Source organism: Penicillium solitum (assembly GCF_028829755.1).
Source record: "Penicillium solitum strain IBT 25940 chromosome Unknown utg000001l_segment0_segment0, whole genome shotgun sequence".
In the NCBI taxonomy this organism is placed as follows: Eukaryota; Fungi; Ascomycota; class Eurotiomycetes; order Eurotiales; family Aspergillaceae; genus Penicillium; species Penicillium solitum.
The window spans coordinates 5,414,039-5,433,145 of NW_027072121.1; the positions used below are offsets into that span (position 1 = coordinate 5,414,039).

A 19,107-nucleotide genomic window follows, 5' to 3' on the forward strand; every position below is an offset into this window, starting at 1 on the left:
TCCCTCGTTTTCACTTAAACATTCCCCAAGTCCCATTCAAGGGATGCTGCAAGGTTTCATTTCAGTCCTCAATCCCCCCGATCTCACTTATGTCAATCAGTTCCTTGACCGGCCTGATGTCGAGTTATATGCCCCTCTCCGATCGCAGTCCTTCTTCGGAGGATGAAAAGGACGTTCGTTCTCAACTTCGACCGGATGTCGAGGCTGGAAGCGACACAAACAGTCACAATGACTCGGAGCGAAAGTCTTCCCGCTTCATTGACGGTCGCACCGTGTCCGATGCCATCATCGGTCTTTCTGACGGCATGACTGTGCCTTTCGCCCTAACCGCTGGACTATCTGCATTGGGTGATACCAAAATCGTTGTTTTCGGTGGACTTGCAGAACTCATCGCAGGAGCTATATCGATGGGACTCGGTGGGTACCTGGGTGCTAAAAGCGAGGAGTAAGTCTACCTAGATCCTGGATCTTACTACTTATGAAAGTCCGCTAGAAGAGATCCTGGAGATTCGATAACTGATACGTTTGTAGGGAGTCATACAAAGCTACATTAAAAGAAACTCGAACACAGACTATGACGGACCCCGCATCTGTGTCCGACACCATCTCCGACATTTTCGAGCCCTACGAGTTGCCTTTTGAACTGGTCGCACAACTCAAAAATCATCTATCTGACTCTCCTATGCTTCCATCCTTTCTCATGAACTTCCACCACACTCTGCCCGAACCCTCGGGCTCACGAGCTATCATTTGTGCTTTCACAATCGCCCTAGGATACTTTATCGGTGGATTTATTCCTCTCATACCATACTTTTTCGTCGGACCCCATGAAGCCTTCATCGCCCTACGGTGGTCCATTGCTACCATGGTCATTGCGCTGTTTATCTTCGGATATGTAAAGACGTGCTTTGTCAGTGGCTGGCGTGGTCGTCGAAATATCCGCAAGGGTGCCATTGGAGGTATACAAATGATACTGGTTGGCGGTATCGCCGCTGGTTCTGCAATGGGGCTGGTGAAGGGCTTCCAGATGCTGGCTGATGCTCATGAAGACCACCATTAGCATGACTGAATGGCCACCGAGGCCTCTTTACTTTTTCACGGTGTTGGCGCTGAGCGGCTTTTTCACTTTTCTCGGTTTACGGCGATACATCGGATGGCGTTTGGGTTTACTTCTTGATTTGCGAACTGCGAACTAAAATCGAATTGAGGAATTTGACTCGCTTATCTAATGCCTGCTTTCCTCCCAGTCAAAGTTTCTAGCAACAATATAGCGGTCATTAAAACTGAGATCTTGTTTCACCATGATATCGTTAGTCCTAACATCACCAGAATGCCGATCCCTGCATAGCACAAGGGTCATCAACCACCAGAAAGCGGAGGAGCTTCACATATGTTGCTGCTATGGTAGCATGCCGAAAATTCCAAGTCGCTGAGCGCTTTTGCGATGGTTATGCCTTTGGGCAAGGCGCATTCATCAACGTGACACTCCTTGATACCTTCTCCACAGACTCCCCCAAGCGCCTTGGCATAATGGGCTACATAACAGTGGTCGACCAGGCATAACAAGACATAATATATACTGCAGCAATAATTATCGACTCGGTCTAATGGGTTCTACGATTCTGACTTCTTCGGGCACCTGATGCAATAGCATGAAAATATTAATTGCTTCGAAATAAAATTCACAAGACCTCGATAAATACCAGGTCAACTTGGTACCAATACCTTTACATTTACGTGTATAGGTAAATGAGTATCACACGCATAAGAAAGGAGAACACCTTATGCCAGCCCTTCTTGCTTCCCACACAGCAAATCTTTCTGCTTCTTGTACCTCGCGTCTTTGCTGTTCACTATCGCTTCTTTTTCCAATGCCTCTAGAAGATCTAGGACGTAGTCTTGGCAGTTCCAACCTCGAATCTCATTGTGGACGGTGACTTGGCTAGCGACAGTCTTGATGGAGTCGATTCCGGCGACGTCCTTATCATATAGGTGAAGCAACTCCACGAGTCCTTCCGATCGTCGGACATCTCTTGTTTCCAGCTCATAGCGGAATCTGCCATCCGAGCCCGCTACCTGGAGGAAGATTTTGTCTTCTTCTCGGGGTGCATCGATGAAAACACCCCAGTGTTTGTAAACGCCGTCGCTGATGCTGATGGCGACATAAATTGAAACTGCCGACGACATGTTGAATGCAATAAATGGGAAGGCAATTCTGGGAGTTTTTAGAAATTTGCACAAAAGCAGTGTTCCTCTGCCCACTCTGATATGGTAGGGTTAGTGGTTATGAGCCTTTGAACTGGGGTGAAAAAGAAGATAATATTGCAGTCACAATATATAATCCTAGGATAAGCGCCGAACATGATGCACAAACCTCTAGTATTCTCTTTTTAGTATTGGTCACCACGTCATATCCAATGAATGGTGAGAGAAGCGCTTAGCCGAATAATTAGCGTTTCTTGTTCATAAATATCAGCCCATGTAGTGAGCGTATACTTAGCATAGCACACAACTACGAGAATATAGACTCTCTAAATCTTTGTAACTTCTTTTTGTCTCGAGAAATGATGTAAAATATAGGTAAAATATACGATGCAGTCATGTTCCCCACTGACCGCATTGGGTTTGCGGGGATGTAATATGATAGCCTGGTAGGATCGACCACGCAGAAACGTCGATCACGGTATTTCGTATCAAGCACGGGCGTGTGAAACGGAAATTAAAGGCCATCAACATATGTCTGAAATATAAGCCTGTGCAATGCCAAGGGCTCACCCACATATCTTGACAACAAAGCGATGAGTTAGGTGACCTCACCGAGTATTCATCCAAGAAGTAGCATCATAGGGATATCTTACATTCTTGACCTGCACCCACATCCCTATGAGGCTTAGTAGCAAGGCAAACTTGGAAGGCCTCCCGAGGTCCTTTCCAAGGTTGATTCCAAGGTTACAGCTTGACTTCATATATGTGGCGCAGTTCTACACATCAGCCTTGCATCACTTCTAAGCCTGACAACCCACTCTAGGCAGCCGCCCCCAGATACGAATACGAACACGCCGCTGTTCATTGGAAAAATGAATACATCGTAAACTACAATATCGTAATAATAAGCCTCGGGATACCTACAGTTTACAGAGTAACAACTGCCTATATTGTAAAATGCCTAGGGAGCTTTGACGCTGGATTGGAGACGAAGTCAAGGTGTGATTGGCTGCGGTCGCGCGACACTTGAATTCTGAAACGCATGTGCACCAGAGTCAAGGGGTGGAAAGTATATTCAACCTTAGCTGTGCCGTCTTTTGTTGTGCAATTTCTTTTTACGGCAGAGATGTTGTACACTGGTTGTTGTCTAAATGAGGAGGCTGGTATCCCCTACGGTGTAGAGGGGTTATCCGTTATCCCCTGAGGGTAGGGCATTATTACATGATAGGCTGCACATCCTCATATACGCGCTGGCCCCATGTAAAACGGCCCCAGTAGTGTCAGACTGTTTTTCTTCTAGGTAACCGGGTTAGCTTGTCAAACGGGGTCTCTCGAATGTCCATCGTGTGTGGCTCAGCCGCAAAACCAGGGGCTGAGTCTCCTTGATGCTAATGCATACTACAACATACATGTACGGAGTATAGCATCTACGGGTAACGGAGTAAACGTTGGCCGTTGCCGACAGCCTTAATACGAGGAGGTACAACATAGTTAGCTAGTCCAGTAGCTAGCGCTGTACTCCGTAGCTAGTGTTGTTTTGAATCACCAGGACGACAGTTGAGCAAGATGTTACAAACCGTGCATAAGCGAAATTAGATAGTTCTGATGGTGTATAATACCGGAACTGAACGATGGGGGCAAAGGAGAAGTAACCAATCAGACTCCGCCGATGGATCTTATATGGAAAATTTGCGAAAATTTGCGTCCCAGCTGTAATTTTGGAACCTCGGGACCATCTTTAGCAATACTACTCGTACATATTCATAATTTATACATAATTTAATTGAAGTTTAAAGTAGTCAAAGTCCGGGTTCGAGTTAGGTGAAGTCGATATAGCTTGGTGTTATATCAATATATAACATATAAGTTATTACAAATTGTAGACAAAGATTCCCGGGAGTCTCGGAGTCATCTGCATAAGAAGACTAACATGTCGGACCATTGGCATAACAAAGTCCGAGATATGCCCAGAAATGTGATCTCCGTTGCTTCCGTGGCTTCCGAGTTAAATTCTCAGACCGGATGTCCAGGACTGTATGTATTATTAAATACTGCCGAGGGCTCCGGTCAGAATTGGAATAGAAAGGAAATGGATAATTAGAAATAGTTATATCGAATATCGAATGTCGAATATTCGAATATACCTCAATCTATATTCGTACCTGAAAAATGGAAAAATATTAAAAAATGTACTAAACTAAAACTGACTAGTGACGCCATAGACAGGTCAAATAATACATAATCCCGTACGGAGTACTACACACGGATGTAATCATACCGGGAAAGTTACAAAAACTTAGATATGGGTCAATACCAAATAAATACCAATTACAATACTTCAAGTTCCCATGGATGAAATCCAGCTCTTTTCCTCTCTCTTCCCATCTCTCTTCTTTAATTCTTAATATCTCCGTTTCAGGGCTTTAAGTGGTCTCCTTGGTTTTCTCGAGTTCTGTTTATCCTGGGTTTTATAGGTTGTGCCCTTTTCTCCTTGCATCCCGACCCTTGTCAACGTGACCTCCTGAGTTCCCTGGGACACACGCCCCTCGGCCCTATCCTTCGCCTTCCTATCGGCCCAACTCAACTTTTCATGAGCCTCTCTTCTGGCCAACGATAAACCTCTTTTCCGTTACGCGACCTCCTTCCGTCTTGTCCCGCGGCATTCCTTGAAGTCTCAACCACCCCTTTTCCAAACTGATCCGGACTCTCCTACAGGAGAGTCGCCGCGAAGATGAGCGCTTCCTATCCCTCATGGAAAGATCGCACGCAGAATCAGTTTGGAAAGCTTCAGATCCAAGTGCCATGGCGCTCATTCCAGCTCCTGGTGCCACATCGCATGCGTCGCAAGCTCCGGTCCAAACTCCGGAGCCGCCTCTCACCCACCTCGTCCATATCGAGGTTGCAAACCTCATTCTCGCCTGTGGACACCCTTAAATCCTTGCAGACACACCGATGGACGTTGTATGACTTCCAATACTTGTTGCTCCTCATCATCGGCTTTTTCTCCTTGACGATCATCCAGTCTCCTGGTCCACTGGGAAAGACCGCGATCGCCACCGGACTCTTGTGCTCCCTCCTCATGCCAATCACCCGGCAATTCTTCTTGCCCTTCCTCCCCGTTGCTGGATGGCTTATCTTCTTCTATGGATGCCAGTAAGTTTTGCTTCCCGTTAGGTTTCTTGCAGATGCGCCTGCCATGGCCTTGTGGCGTGAGCAGGATGTGCGGGGATTCGAACATCGCTAACGCGTGTTTTTCTAGATTCGTTCCAAGCGATTGGCGGCCTGCCATTTGGGTCCGAGTGTTACCAGCCATGGAAAACATCCTGTACGGTGCCAACATCAGCAACATTCTATCCGCCCACCAAAATGTGGTGCTTGACATTCTGGCATGGATTCCTTACGGACTCTGCCATTACGGAGCGCCATTCGTCGTTTCACTGATCCTTTTCTTCTTCGGCCCCCCCGGAACTACCCCTCTGTATGCCCGGACTCTCGGATACATCAGCATGGTCGCCGTCTTCATTCAGCTGGCTTTCCCTTGCTCGCCACCCTGGTATGAAAATCTATATGGTTTGGCCCCAGCCGACTACTCTATGCAGGGAAACCCAGCTGGTCTTGCTCGGATTGACAAGCTGCTGGGTATTGATCTCTACACTTCGGGCTTCAAACAGTCCCCTGTCGTTTTCGGTGCATTCCCTTCGCTCCATGCTGCGGACTCCACCCTGGCAGCACTGTTCATGAGCCACGTCTTCCCGCGGTTGAAGCCCCTCTGGGTTACCTACACTCTGTGGATGTGGTGGGCTACCATGTATCTTTCTCACCACTATGCAGTCGATCTGGTCTGCGGTGGTCTACTTGCTACAGTTGCCTTCTACTTTGCCAAGACCCGGTTCCTTCCCCGAGTGCAGGCCGACAAGATGTTCCGCTGGGACTACGACTACGTCGAGATCGGTGACTCTTCTCGCGACTTCGGGTATGATCTTGCCAGCTTGGATGGCGATTTCAACTTGGACAGCGACGAGTGGACCGTGGGCTCTTCTTCGTCTGTTTCCTCTGGCTCTCTAAGCCCCGTGGACGATCATTACACCTGGGAAAGCGAAACTCTCACCTCGAATCACGACATCGAGGCTGGGCGCTAATCCTCGAGCTTCACTTGCACATGTCGCTTGGCGCAGTGCACTCTTGCATCTTCTGCTTTTGAATCGGCGTTATGTTTGACGACAATGTTTGGGAACATTATCTGCATTGAGCAATCTTCAACACCCTAAGGTTTTTAATAAAACCTCGGTTCGCGCGGTACTTCCGCCTCGAGCTGAAGGTACTCTTGACCTTCTGGCTGTACATGCCTCACCACCCCACTTTGGGCTGGCAACTCCGTCTATAATATTAATACCGGCAGCGGAAGGGATCAGGCCTTGTTCACCTGCCTGCATTCGCCAATCCCCCGCACAGCCACCGTTGGCAACCTTCACTTGTACACATTCTCGGACGCCCTCGAGCGATCCTTTATTTTTCTGACCCATGTCTTTCGCTACGACTTTATGAACTGGGCGAGCCACCTTTTTTTGCTTTCGGCTCGTCTAGATGAACAAATATTTTTACCGTTCGTGTCGCTCGCTCATCATAGGCGCCTGGGAACTTGAACCTGTTTTTTTTTCTGGTGATATGAAAAGTTTCGGCGCTTTTTGCTGCACCACCACTCGCTGTGCACTAGAAGGATTTTTGAATACTGGCTGTTTTTACGACATTTTGCATCGGCACATGAAGGGGGGTTTTGAAAAAGATCGTCTCGATCTACCCTCCGTTTGTGTCTACGTCGCCTGGCAGGTGACTAACTGGCGTCGACAGAGTGGATTCTTGTCGTGTTAATTCAACACGAAAAGATCCGAGGAAAGGGGACACTGAAAGCTGGGGCTCTTGTTTTTAGAGCTCGAGTGACCATGGCAGCTAGGGTGAGCGGGATTTTGGTACTTTTGACGGATGCCATCTCCCCACCCTCGAGCTTCGCCCATTCTCTTCGCTTCTAGCTATCAAAGTTGAAGCTGATCCGACAACCTAATGCATTTACGCCTCCCGCAACACCCCCTAGTTGGGTCGTGTGCATGCCTCTTATCGTTACTTTGGGGGGGGGGGGGAGATCCTGTTTGGTATTGCTAGCATTATTTTTAATCACTAGCGTATGAATGAATCATTGTACATTATTTACATTTCTGGGTTTTGTCACTGTACATAGTAAACGCATCTAGTATATAACATTTTAACCTAGCCTCTATTCGAACCTTCATCTCCAAGTCTAACATTGAGCACTGGCAACCCCGCCAGTCCACGGGTGTGATAGGGACTATCCACACAATGGACGGGACATGGCGTGGTCCTTGCTTCTCGCATGGGCCAATAGTCCAGCTCTGTCGATCACACGGGATCAGATCAGCTGATGCTAGCTTGCATACATCCCTATTTTAGGGCTAGGCATGAAGCTGTATCCGCGCTGATCCGCGATACAAGAGGTGGCTGGAATTTATGCACTCCGTATGGGCCTTGTTAGCATGCTTTATTTGAGTATTTCAGTATTATAAACTATAACCGGGCCAACACGTGTTGTCATACGGAGTAGAAAGGAATATAATGAGTTCATATAAGGGTTTATCATAGCGAAATGTACAAAAATGCTGGCTCATAAGCAAAAACCCCCTCCGTCTAGAAAAAAAAAATCCCAGATGTCTAAAAACGAGGTATATGTGTATCAAAACGCGAGCCAAATCAAGGAACAATTATTCAGAACAGTCATAAAAAAACCCACCCCATTCGATCTATTCTTCGTCGAAGATTTGTACACGATCCGCATACTCGCGGATTCTGGAGACGAAAGTCTCTTCGATTAAATCGCCTTTGCCGCCAGCGACACGGAGAAGAAGGTCATTGAGTGAGGCACGGCCTAGGATATCCACGTGGTCGCCTTTATGAAGTTAGTCGCCTGTCATATATCGTCGGAAAAAAGTAGACAAGGGAGCAAAGAAGCACATACCAGTATTGGGACCACCGCGGGGGGAGAAACGATCCGGCTCGTGAGGCATCTCAAAGACCTTGATCTTTGTGCCAGCTGGGTTATAACGCTTCATGCGCCAACCTTTGGCGCACATGTAGCCTGTACTAAGCAGATTCACGGTGCCGTCGCCCTCGCCCATTAAAACGCCGTGGTCGACGCCCTCGTTGTTTGTGATGGTGGTGTCCATGCTGACCTTGAGGTTGACCAGTGGGTCTGGCTCTTCCTGGTAGAAGTAGCTGCGCTCTGTGGGTTTGCCCACGCCATAGAAGCAATATATCTTCATGTCTGGGGCGAGGGGCAAGCGCGACTCTAGAGGGTTGAGCCAGGTGCGCGGGTCTTTTTCGTTGGCTTCGACCTCGCGTTTCGTGTGGGCGACACCGTGAGAGTAGCTATTCAGGACTTGATTCCGGTACCAATCCTCGCTCTGGTCCAAGAGGTACTGAAGACTCTCTGTCGTAGTGAGATTGCGTCGGGTCAAGGATGAGTTGGTCTCGTGGAAACGAAGCAGGTTGCCAAAAGTCAGGGGCTGGCCTGGTTGGTCATCCGGTGCCCAGGTCGAGTTTCCCCATATGGCCTCGCCGCCTTTTGGTAGCATGCTGGAGATACCAGGCATCGCGCGGAAGATCTCCGCGCGTTCCTCTTTCGATAGGAACTTCTCTAGTCCATACACAGCAAAGGCATTCAGCTGCGCTGTGTCCCGCATTTCGCCGGACAAAACGGCAGTCAATCCCTTGACGGCGCCCAGCATGCAGCCGCTGATGTTGACCCATGAGTCGATATGTTTGTTAACCCAGTCTTTACCGCCCTTTCCATGTTCCTCACTCTCTACCCACTTGAAGAAATACAACACCACCTGAGATCCCATGCTGTGCGATGCCAATGTGATCTTCTCGCCCTGTACCTGAACTGCGGTCTCGATGTAGGACTTGAGTCGAGTGAAATATTTATCACGAACTTCGAGGTTGAGATATGAAAGTCGCCAGTCGTATGCAGCCGTAAACGCATTGGTCGGATCATAGCCGATGGTAGCCAGGTTCTCAAGGATTTTATTCCATATCCAATACCCTGTGATAAAGAAATCGGTGGCATCGAATCCTTGCGCCGCACGGAGCTTAATGCCAGGTGGGTCCAGGCCTGTATCCCGGTCGAGCATGACATGGTTCTTCCACTCAGCTTTATCCATGACCAAAGCTCTCATCATGCTCCAGCTGCCCCATAATCGTCGGCGGAAGTATTGTCGCGAAGTTTCCCCCGTGCCCCAGCTCTCTAAGCCAGTCGAGATAACTCCGGGGATCATCACAACGGGGTGTTTGGCCTCTACGCCCATGGAGCGAAGATGCAGCCCAACAGCAAAGGAATCATAACTGACGGTATCGCGTTCATGTTGCTATATCCCAGTAGGAAGTCAGTCGGATGGTAACCAGATGTAGAGATAAGAGCATTCCCTTGGAAATCACGTACCGAGAATTCTTTCACATCGCTTACAATTCCCTGTGGAATGGCCTCGATCCATGAGTCGAGATTCAGATCCATGAGGGAATCCAGGCTTATGACCTCCTGCTGGTTCGCGAAGAACAAGGCGACGAAGATCCCGAAGATCCCGCCCAGCATGAAGATGAACCCATTGCGACGTTTACTCCGGGGCTTGATAACAAGTTGTGTGACTTTTGTATCAACAAACTCCGCATGAAGCTGTTCTTTCTCAGGCTTTGTAGTTTTTGAGGGCGGGACCTCGTCCTTGCCCGTGCGGCGGCGGAGCATGGCGACCAACCGCGAGGGAGGCAGAAGAAGGAGAGGACCTGATCGGTTTGCCTAGAAGATTAATGTTAAGAACAAAACCAACAAATTGGAAGCAAAAAAGTAAGAAACAAGAAGAGGAAGGGGATAAAACACACGGGAGTGCATAAAGTCCGCGAGCGGGCGGATCGGCATCACATGGCAGAGAGCGAGAGAGTTAACTTTCCTCCCCGACACATCCCACCCCTCACCGTCAACTCCAACCATCGACCCACTTCAATGACATCGCTGTGATGAGCAATGCTCCTGATCTTCGCTACGTGCGATATGAAAACTCGCGCGAAAATGAGTATGTCGCCGCAATGCGCCAGCTGATCTCCAAAGATCTGTCCGAACCTTACAGCATCTACGTCTACCGCTACTTCCTATACCAATGGGGTGACCTGTGTTTCCTCGCGATGGACGATAAGGACGAGATGGTCGGGGTCGTGGTATCGAAGCTTGAGCCACACCGCGACGGCCCGCTGAGAGGGTATATCGCCATGCTGGCCGTGCGCGAAGAGTACCGTGGCCGGGGAATTGCAACCAAGCTAGTGCGCATGGCTATCGATGCTATGATCGAGCGGGATGCAGATGAGGTATGTCTATATGGCGGAATTGGCTGCTGGTCCCCACACGGGGTGTGATCTCGAGGGTATGGTGGCTGACTTGTACGTGTTTGGGTAGATTGTCCTTGAAACCGAAATCACCAATACCGGCGCGATGAAACTGTACGAGCGGTTGGGCTTCCTTCGTAGCAAGCAGCTCCACCGATATTATTTGAATGGCAATTCGGCCTACCGGCTTGTGCTCTATCTCAAAGAAGGTGTGGGCGCGATTCGGACGGCACTTGTTGATCCCTATGGTCTTCCACCACCAGTACCCGGTCTACCTGACGCGTGTGGGGGACATTCTCATGCGAATATGGGGTCATTGATTTGATCTTTTGGGTTTTAGCAGCGCTATGAAGTTTCCTCGTTGCTCTGTCAAGCTGTGCTGGCATGACATGTCATGATAATGTATGAGAAATGACCAGAATAGATATACCTCACAAGAGCTGGTGTCCTTGTGGAACTTGCATTGTAGAAATGAGCCCCTTTAACATTTCAATACCACAGTGATCTGTTCCTTTTTTCCCCTTCTGCAAACAAAATCCTCTTAATACATCACTCCTCCATAACTCTTTGCTCATCACCATGTCCGGCCCTGGCGATTTCGATCACCTCTCCCGCACTAAGGTCTCTTCGGACAAGACTTCCCCTTTCCAACAGTGGGTAATTGATGAGAAGATTACGGAGAAGTACTAGACAATGACCCAGGGCGAGGTTGATGATGGTTCTGGCCTTCCACTTGCAGCTATCAAGTTCGCTTGTCATAGTGCCGCTGGTATTACTACGAAGGGGTTCATGCGGATTTATATCCAAATCCCTATCATTGGAAGCGCTCAAGAGTCTTACAGAACAGAAGTGTAAGGTGGTCCCGAGCTTCTTGGATACTATGAAGTATAGCAGAATGGCCAAGGCTGTGTTCCGGGCGGTTTACATTGACTATATCGTGTGGGCCCATGTGCCTAGAGAGTCGATTGATTCGAAGGATTTCTAGGAGCGTGACCTCACATACCGTGACCAAGTTCGCCGCCAATTTCGCGCCGCATACGAGTATGTTTATTACATCCCTTCTATATATAGTGAGCTGTGCTTACATCCAAAAGTAAACTAACAAAGTGAGACCTGGACTCGCCTCGCTCCAGAAGATAATTTACGATGAATGAGGCCACCAAGACCCTGTGAGTACATATATATTTGTTAGACTTTAAGTGCCGATCACAATGTGCCAAATATCTCCAGCCATATCTCAGGATTTCACGACGCTGAAACCTTTGACTTCTCGAAGCCATTCAAGGATCTGAATTACGCATCCTGGAGCGTGTAAAATGTGCAAACCCACTTTTCCATGTATAACCGGACAAGAATAGTCGGCCGCTTATGCGGTCTTGTCGTACTACAGGCACTGTTCTTAATGTCGCTAATCGGATAGCATTTACTCTAGCCAAAGGTTGGTGTAAAATGAGGGAGAAAGGAATAATGGCCTTGTGCAAATATTATTTGGCTTGATCCTAAATTAGATATAAAGGATTTGTTTTGCTAGCTCAGGCTATGCTCCAGGGCTGCTGCCTTAGCTAGTATCGTGATCATCCTGCGATCTCTCTTCGAATATCTTCATCAGCACATTGGATAGCAGTTCGGCCCCTTACATCTTTGACATTAAGGTCCGCTCCTTCCCCAAGAAGATAATGAATGACATTGATTTTGCGAAGGAACACTGCCTTGTGAAGAGGAGTCTCTCCCATAAAGAAATACATGTCCCAAGAAGGCTGATGATCTTGATACATGATACCGTTAATCGGTGCTCCCTTGGCAATGAGGAGCTTCAGAACCTTCACTGCATCGGAGTCGCGAGCAACTGCGTGGTGTAAAACCTGCCCTTTTGTAACATCGCCGCCACGATTGAGCAAAAGCCTGACGGTTGGCAAAGAGGCGTGTTCAACAGCGTAAGACAGTGGCGTAAAATCAATGCTGCATCGACGGTTAGGATCGGCTCCGTGATCAAGGAGCCAAGTTGTCATTTCAAGATCATCCAGGGCATTACTATAATATCGGGTGTCACAAGAAGGCAACTTTGAGCATTGGCAGTTTGACTCACCTGAGAATCGGGGGATCCATTGCGCCCATCGGATAGTTGATATCCCACCCATTTTCAAACAAGGTTTCCAGGATATCCTTTGCATTTGTTTTTGTCTTGGTAGCCTCATATATATATACCGGGAATAAGGGCACTTTATGACGGAGCAGCTCTTTCACAAAACAGGTTCTTCCCAGCTTGATGGCTTGAATCGTCACTCCTGACAGATTGACTATACTGGAGTCATGTAAGCTATCACCGATAAAGCTGCTATTCAAAGTACTCTGAAATCTTCCAAGGTCACCTTGGATACAAAAACGTTCCAAGTCTTGGAGTGCTTGGATAGGCGCATGTGATAGGACTGGGGGAGGTGTGGTGCTAGCTTTAGGGTAGGTTTTACTGGCAGAGTATTCAATCATCATAAATTGAGCGTATCATTCGTGGACTATGAGTAGAAGCCATTAGAATAATAAATTGGTAGGAAGAAAGGGCTTGAGGTGAGAGCCCATGTGGAATATGTATTGCACACCGCTATAATGACCGTCCGGAGTAGCCTAGGCTAAAACGAAAGCGTCATTCGAAATAGAAACAACAAAGCCAGCATCATATGTCCCTTTGCATGAAATTCGGATCTCCGCATGTTTCATCTCGGTATCCCGGTGGAGTTACGGAGTTATGGACATGGATCTGATTGTGAAATTGTGGATCCCGTGTCTTTCTTATATATAACTATGCCGAGGTCCCTCATGTGTCATTTAGATTTCCAAATATCTCATTCCCCATGGATTCAACAGCACTCAGACCCCTTCAAGGTCTACCTGGGATAACAAAAGCAAATAAACAAGGTCGTCGACCCGGCAAAATAGCCTGCACAGCATGCCACGCCCGCAAAAAGCGATGTGACATCTCGCCGCCATATCACCAGTGCACGCACTGTCGCAAAGAAGATCAATGCTGCATCCCGCGAGATCCAATTGACAGGTATGTGAAATGAAGAAAAATAAAGATACTATCAAGACTTACAAACCCGTTGGAAGACCTACCCGGCGACGAATGTCCAATCGCAACCAGAACAACCAGCAAGCTAATAACCACGAAACCCAATTCCACGTCAATGGCTTCCTGCCAAGGGGAATCGATCACGAAATACCTCGGTGGAGTGCCGTGTATTCGTCTTATTCGGAGATGCGTCGGCTACTGCCTTCTCTCACATCCACTTCCACTTCCACTTCCCCGTGCCCTTCGCCCGAGATGGAAGAGGACATTGCACACAATCAAGCTCCACCAAAGGAGAGAAAGCGGAATGCGTCTTCGTCAGGGATGGGATCTCCAAGGCGCTTTCAGTCTGATGTTCTATATAGAGATTGTGCGGAGCCGACATCTATAAAAAGGATCAGCATACCTGCTTCTCGGTCTCTATCTCGGTCTCCGTCCCCGGCGCCTGTAGCCGAAAGGGTTGGGTCGGAGAAGGCGTTAGCCCGCGAAGCTGAGATGCATGGGAATCCTGCTTCAATGAGGGAAGTGAGAGTTCCAAATGGCGGGCACTCTGGTTCTGCCTATGATGTTTTCATGAATGATCTCGATGCATTGCTTAGATTTTGATGGTGGTTAGATTGAAAGAGGAAAATGTATTCGCTCACGATTAGATGAATGTATATATTTAGAAGCTGTTATTTTGGACATTGCAGTTCTATGATTCTATATTTTCAAATAATGTACAAAGTATAAGATACAAGGAGACGGGCAAGTAGGCAGACTAGAGTACATAAAACAAACACCAGCCAAAACAAGCCCGCCAGATGGGATATTCATGCAACACGCTAGCGTCAAAAAAGGTAGAAGAATCGAAGGATGCGCGAATGATGCAAAAAGGGAGAGGATTGGGAGATTATTGGATTTTGTCTTTCTCTTGCTCTCGGTCTTTGTCTTTGCGGACGATGGGAACTTGAATGGCGTTCTGCATCTTCCAAGTCAGAGGCCGCGGTACACCACGCCATTCCTTATCCAAGATAGACGCCGCGTCCAGCATAATCGGAGAAGGATGCTGGGGGGCATAGCGGGTTGCACCAAGGATGAGGTCCCGCTTAATGAGGGCATTGGCAAGGCGAATTTGGAGATCACGCTTTTCACCCCTCGGCTTCCATCCGATGAGGTAGAGAATAGGATTGTGGCGGAACTCGGAGGGGATTTCGTCTAGGATGGAGTCTGGAAGTCTGTAGCTTTCATGGTGCACGTCGATACCGATAATGACCTTGCCGGCATCGGAGCCCCACAAGTCTTTGTTGAGTCTCGTGGGTTTACCAAAAGACGCGTTGCGACATAAGGAAGTCAAGACAGCCTGTTTCATCTTGTAGGTCACGGATCGCTTCATGCAGGAATACCGCCATATGACAAGGCAGATATTGTACTGGCGGTGCCTGAATGCGGCCAAAAACAAATCCTCCCAATTTTGTGAGGTTACCTCGAACAAAGGGTGCTCGAAAAACCGGAGGGTATACTGCAAAGCGACGTGGATGTTCGCGCCCAGCGCTTGCACAATATGGCTGAGCGGATAACTGTCAACGGTGAGGTTGTTGTCGATGCAGATTTCCATGAGCTGGTCTATGGAACCGAAATCCTTTAATCGAGCGAGCACACTGAACATCTGGCCAACCACGGAAGGACTGAACCAATTAGCGCCCCATGTATTGGTCATGAGGCCAATAAAGGAGCCTATATCTTTCCCACTATCCAAATGCACTAAAAGCGAATCTTGGATTGTTTCCTGGAGTGCGCTGTGGATGGTGGAAAGGTTGGACATGTGACCACGCTGGATCATATGCTCAATGAGTTGGGCTTTTTCGCTGGGGTCCACTAGGGCACTGAGCAATGCGAGCCATGTTTCTGGGTTTGGACGCATGTGTAACCGAGGCATGGTCCGCAGGAAATGGCGGAAGACAGCCACATCCTGACTACGCGCAGCAGCCCGCAAGAGTATGTTATATGTATCAGTGGTAGCCACATGCTCTGTGCATGAACACAAGGCCCGCGCAGTTTCAAGGAACTCATGTCGACAAAGGAATTCCAGTGCACTATTTAAGGCCGCAGTCGAGATGTAATTGGAGTATGTTTCTTCCATGAATAACGCCTTCAGATGTAGTTTAATCCGGACCACGTGCGGAAGCTTTGATAGAGACATGGCCTTCTCATCAAGCGTCGGGTGCCTCGCAGATGTGACATCCTCGACGTGCTCGTTAAACTCCTTCACGGTGGCGATAACCGGACGAGGTAGTAGGATCTCGTCTAAATTCGAGCTGCTATCGGAAGATTCACCGAAATGCCAATTTCCACGAATCAACGGCACAGGGAGTTTCGAACGCTGCATTGCGCCCCGAGAAATGCACATTGGAACCGGTGGTTTGTGGATATCAACAAGGGGATCTCCCATAGCTTGTAGGCTCTGCGCACGGGTAAAATGCCCTTCCACCAGCGCCATGATATGGTCCGTGGCACTCAGAACGACTCGACGGAGTAATCCCTTGCTCTGACTTGCAGGTAGGATGTGCACACGACATCCATTATGGAGCGGGATGTACCAAATATTATCTTTCAAGGTATAACGAGTCACACCAGAAAATAGGGCGAGGGTCTCCTCTGGTACAAGTATCTCCTTCTTGTTCAGACTCTTCTTGGGATTTTTCCGGACATCGCGTTGCACTTGGTCCAGAATCTCCCTGGTATCAAACCAAGCATTGTCGAAGAGCTTTGCTGAACGAGATTGATATTTTTTCTTCATATATTCGCGAAACCGCAACTTCTTCCGATCTCGAATCGATGTATTTCGTAAAAAGAGTTGTCGCTGCGTAGGAGACGAAGGTTTGGCGTTCAGGGGTTTATTGTGCAGTCGACTTTTCTGTATTCTCTTCGCTCTCGTCAACGCGAAGCCACGTAGTGGTTGTTGAGAAGTGGCGTGTTCGGCATCTGCGAGGGAATTGACAGATTGCTTCTGACCCGTGGAGGGCGGACCTCCGCCACTTCCATTCAAACCATCGGAACCAATTTCCTCGCCTTCGCCTAGTTTGTGATGCTCTCCAGCCACCGCAGGGGACGATTGCGGATTGGGATCGTCGGGAGACCGGGGGGAAGACTCAGAGGAAATCCATTGGCGCGAGTGTCGAGAAAGCGAAGGAGAGGGGCGGACTGCTGCGCGAAATTGGGCACAGGAAGTATGACCTATCCTCGCTGGAGCATCAATCGGTTTCAGGGAAGATATCCGTCGACGTTGCAAAGCAGGCGCAGCCCAGCGGGGATAGAGAAACAGAAGAGGCTCATCGGGGCCAGTCGCGACAGTGTCCAAGACGGCAGACAGACGCCTCCTTAGACACGGGCAGCCACGCAAGAGCATAAGGGACGATGCTCTAATGGCACCGGAGACATGAATGGAAAGGAGACAAGAATTGGGCGCGTTGCTGTTTGAGGTGTTTTTCGATGGACCTTTTTGCCCCGAAAATTGCTGGCCGCCGAACGGGTAGGCGGTGGCCGGAGCTTGGCTCTGCCGGATGAGCTGCTATACTTCGCCATTCTCTATATTCTCCGACAATAATAATATCTATTTCGCCTATACAGAGGTGGATTTAATACATTAATAAATGTGACCTTCACGGTCAATCTCAGCAGCCTTGGGAATGCCCCTGAAAACCCGCCTCATCGACCTCGCGCGCTCCTCCAAGACCGGCCGCTTAGCCATTAATGTATCCTGCTTGGCTACCGGAGTCAAGTCTAATAATTCCGTTCCTGACTCTCCATGGTCATCTTTAAAGACATCCGGTCCAGTAATATGATGCTTGCAAGATTCCGCGGCACGGGCGAGATTGTCTTTCTTGCGCTGGACTGCATCGGCGTCTTTATCGGAATCGGTGGGAGTTTTGGACAGCTCACGAATGACATTAGAAAGATATGTTACGAATTGCCAGCGGGAGGTCTGGAATAGGAACATGGGCATTATGTCTGGTATCTGGTATCCGCCAAAGTAGAGTTAGCCCGGTCTCAACATACAGATTAGGGAAACTCGTCCGGCTCACCTTGTCGTTCAGATAATAGAGCTCTTCGCCTCCTTGTTCAATAAATTTCTTCAATGCATCAATCTTCTCTCGATCAATGGATGCTAGCTTCAAAGCATGCATTAAACTGGGTATATCCCCAATTTCATCGACATGTGGCTCCTCATCAACCGTCATGCTCGCATGATTCAAGAACCCGGATTCCACCCGGGACAGTCCCGCAGTGCTCTGCTCCCGACCTCTGGCCTTGGACGAATGAATGGTAAAATAGTCTTCAGTAAGCATATGGGATTTCTCAAAGTCCGGGCGACCAAGGTTCCGCCGTGCAAGGGTCTTAGTCCGTAGTCTCACCCACCGTCTCCTCCGAACAAACGAATGAAACCACGGTTGCGTACCATGCCACGAAGACGAGGAAAATGAGAAAGAGTACTGCCACCCTTGCTCGTCGGTATCACCAGACATGTCAACATACCATGTCTTCCACGTCCATTCCCAGCTCGGATCAGGCAGCTGGGCATTCGTGATATCAACCGGACTAGCTCTGCGGTCCTGGGTCATCCAGGGACTGGGATCGAGGTTCAAAAGCGAGCTGTGCGAGTAACGTGGGACACCAAAAATGAACCAGCCCCGCTGGTTCTCGTAGAGAATGTCCATTTCCGAGCGCGATCTGGAGTCCTCGCGGCCGTTGGTTTGGTCTCCTGTTCCGTTCACCTGGCCGCTGCTGCTCCCATTATTAGTCGAGACTCGCGACGGAGCAAAGTCGGCTGTTTCGACATCTCTGCCCCCGCTGCCTTCTCCGGCGGAGCTTGCTGAGATCGAGCCTCCGCGCACTTGGGACGATTCTCGGCTGAGCGAGTCGTTTGTGTCGGGCGCGATACCAAGTCTATCGGGTTGCCATTTTGCGTATTTCCGCTTTGCGAGCTGGCTTTGGACGGATGCACGGCTCAGGTGCTTCGTCAGGGTTCCTTGCTGATTGAGGGTGGATCTGCGCCGTGTAGCTCCTTCGCCGGTGGGTTGCTGTGGGACGGTATTATCCACAAGGGAAATGGAAGGCGAGTTCTCCATGGTATGCGTGTGGGTATATAAAGGGATATTCTGGATAGAGTTGGCGCATCCCAATGGCTCCTTAGCCTTGTAGAATAGAGTATTACTGAGTATGCTGCACTCGCATTATCTCAAAGGGGTCATATCACAGCGAAAGGAGAGATAGAGTGATATAAGATGGAAGCGTAGAGCTGTAGGGTATTTTGACAAAAGAAATAAACATAAGAGAACAAGTATAATAGAGAGCGTAAAGGGGAAAAAAAAAGAAATCAAATAAACCTTGAAAAAAGCAAGTCGATGCAACATCGATGACAT

General features: G+C 48.7%; 10 protein-coding genes across 10 annotated transcripts; 5 read left to right on the forward strand and 5 right to left on the reverse strand.

Moving 5' to 3' along the window:
- Positions 1 to 89: 89 nt before the first annotated feature.
- N7455_002046 (VIT1/CCC1 transporter family protein) lies at positions 90 to 1,060 on the forward strand (the record flags this gene model as incomplete). The annotated part of the gene is made up of 2 exons (XM_040951857.2): positions 90 to 445; positions 532 to 1,060. The coding sequence occupies 2 exons, from the start codon at positions 90 to 92 to the stop codon at positions 1,058 to 1,060; spliced, it is 885 nt and encodes a 294-aa protein (XP_040818617.2).
- A 722-nt stretch (positions 1,061 to 1,782) lies between these two features.
- On the reverse strand, positions 1,783 to 2,187 carry N7455_002047 (uncharacterized protein; the record flags this gene model as incomplete). The annotated part of the gene is made up of 1 exon (XM_040951488.2): positions 1,783 to 2,187. The coding sequence occupies one exon, from the start codon at positions 2,185 to 2,187 to the stop codon at positions 1,783 to 1,785; it is 405 nt and encodes a 134-aa protein (XP_040818494.2).
- A 2,749-nt stretch (positions 2,188 to 4,936) lies between these two features.
- On the forward strand, positions 4,937 to 6,344 carry N7455_002048 (phosphatase PAP2 family protein; the record flags this gene model as incomplete). Its single annotated transcript, XM_040951617.2, has 2 exons — positions 4,937 to 5,358; positions 5,465 to 6,344. The coding sequence occupies 2 exons, from the start codon at positions 4,937 to 4,939 to the stop codon at positions 6,342 to 6,344; spliced, it is 1,302 nt and encodes a 433-aa protein (XP_040818660.1).
- Positions 6,345 to 8,015: 1,671 nt separating this feature from the next.
- Positions 8,016 to 10,012, reverse strand: N7455_002049 (phospholipid:diacylglycerol acyltransferase; the record flags this gene model as incomplete). Its single annotated transcript, XM_040950983.2, has 3 exons — positions 8,016 to 8,161; positions 8,231 to 9,638; positions 9,713 to 10,012. The coding sequence occupies 3 exons, from the start codon at positions 10,010 to 10,012 to the stop codon at positions 8,016 to 8,018; spliced, it is 1,854 nt and encodes a 617-aa protein (XP_040818360.1).
- Positions 10,013 to 10,247: 235 nt separating this feature from the next.
- Positions 10,248 to 11,155, forward strand: N7455_002050 (peptide alpha-N-acetyltransferase MAK3). The gene is made up of 2 exons (XM_040951152.2): positions 10,248 to 10,626; positions 10,715 to 11,155. Exons 1-2 carry the CDS (start codon positions 10,282 to 10,284, stop codon positions 10,967 to 10,969), a joined length of 600 nt encoding a protein of 199 aa, XP_040817895.1. The 5' UTR covers positions 10,248 to 10,281; the 3' UTR covers positions 10,970 to 11,155.
- A 68-nt stretch (positions 11,156 to 11,223) lies between these two features.
- N7455_002051 (uncharacterized protein) lies at positions 11,224 to 11,629 on the forward strand (the record flags this gene model as incomplete). Its single annotated transcript, XM_065604210.1, is given in 2 exon segments — positions 11,224 to 11,327; positions 11,347 to 11,629. 2 exon segments carry the CDS (start codon positions 11,224 to 11,226, stop codon positions 11,627 to 11,629), a joined length of 387 nt encoding a protein of 128 aa, XP_065462701.1.
- Positions 11,630 to 12,218: 589 nt separating this feature from the next.
- N7455_002052 (ankyrin repeat domain-containing protein) lies at positions 12,219 to 13,131 on the reverse strand (the record flags this gene model as incomplete). Its single annotated transcript, XM_040951611.2, has 2 exons — positions 12,219 to 12,675; positions 12,731 to 13,131. The coding sequence occupies 2 exons, from the start codon at positions 13,129 to 13,131 to the stop codon at positions 12,219 to 12,221; spliced, it is 858 nt and encodes a 285-aa protein (XP_040818612.2).
- Positions 13,132 to 13,490: 359 nt separating this feature from the next.
- On the forward strand, positions 13,491 to 14,311 carry N7455_002053 (Zn(II)2Cys6 transcription factor domain-containing protein; the record flags this gene model as incomplete). The annotated part of the gene is made up of 2 exons (XM_065604211.1): positions 13,491 to 13,690; positions 13,747 to 14,311. 2 exons carry the CDS (start codon positions 13,491 to 13,493, stop codon positions 14,309 to 14,311), a joined length of 765 nt encoding a protein of 254 aa, XP_065462702.1.
- Positions 14,312 to 14,597: 286 nt separating this feature from the next.
- On the reverse strand, positions 14,598 to 17,093 carry N7455_002054 (uncharacterized protein; the record flags this gene model as incomplete). Its single annotated transcript, XM_065604212.1, has 1 exon — positions 14,598 to 17,093. One exon carries the CDS (start codon positions 17,091 to 17,093, stop codon positions 14,598 to 14,600), a length of 2,496 nt encoding a protein of 831 aa, XP_065462703.1.
- Positions 17,094 to 17,330: 237 nt separating this feature from the next.
- Positions 17,331 to 18,813, reverse strand: N7455_002055 (uncharacterized protein; the record flags this gene model as incomplete). Its single annotated transcript, XM_040951095.2, has 2 exons — positions 17,331 to 17,702; positions 17,770 to 18,813. The coding sequence occupies 2 exons, from the start codon at positions 18,811 to 18,813 to the stop codon at positions 17,331 to 17,333; spliced, it is 1,416 nt and encodes a 471-aa protein (XP_040817909.2).
- Positions 18,814 to 19,107: the final 294 nt, after the last annotated feature.

Coding starts and splice junctions, on each gene's coding strand:
- N7455_002050 (XM_040951152.2), top strand. CDS start 10,282: ATGAGCAATGCTCCTGATCTTCGCTACGTGCGATATGAAAACTCGCGC. Junction 10,627..10,714: donor TCGAGCGGGATGCAGATGAG/GTATGTCTATAT, acceptor GTGTTTGGGTAG/ATTGTCCTTGAAACCGAAAT.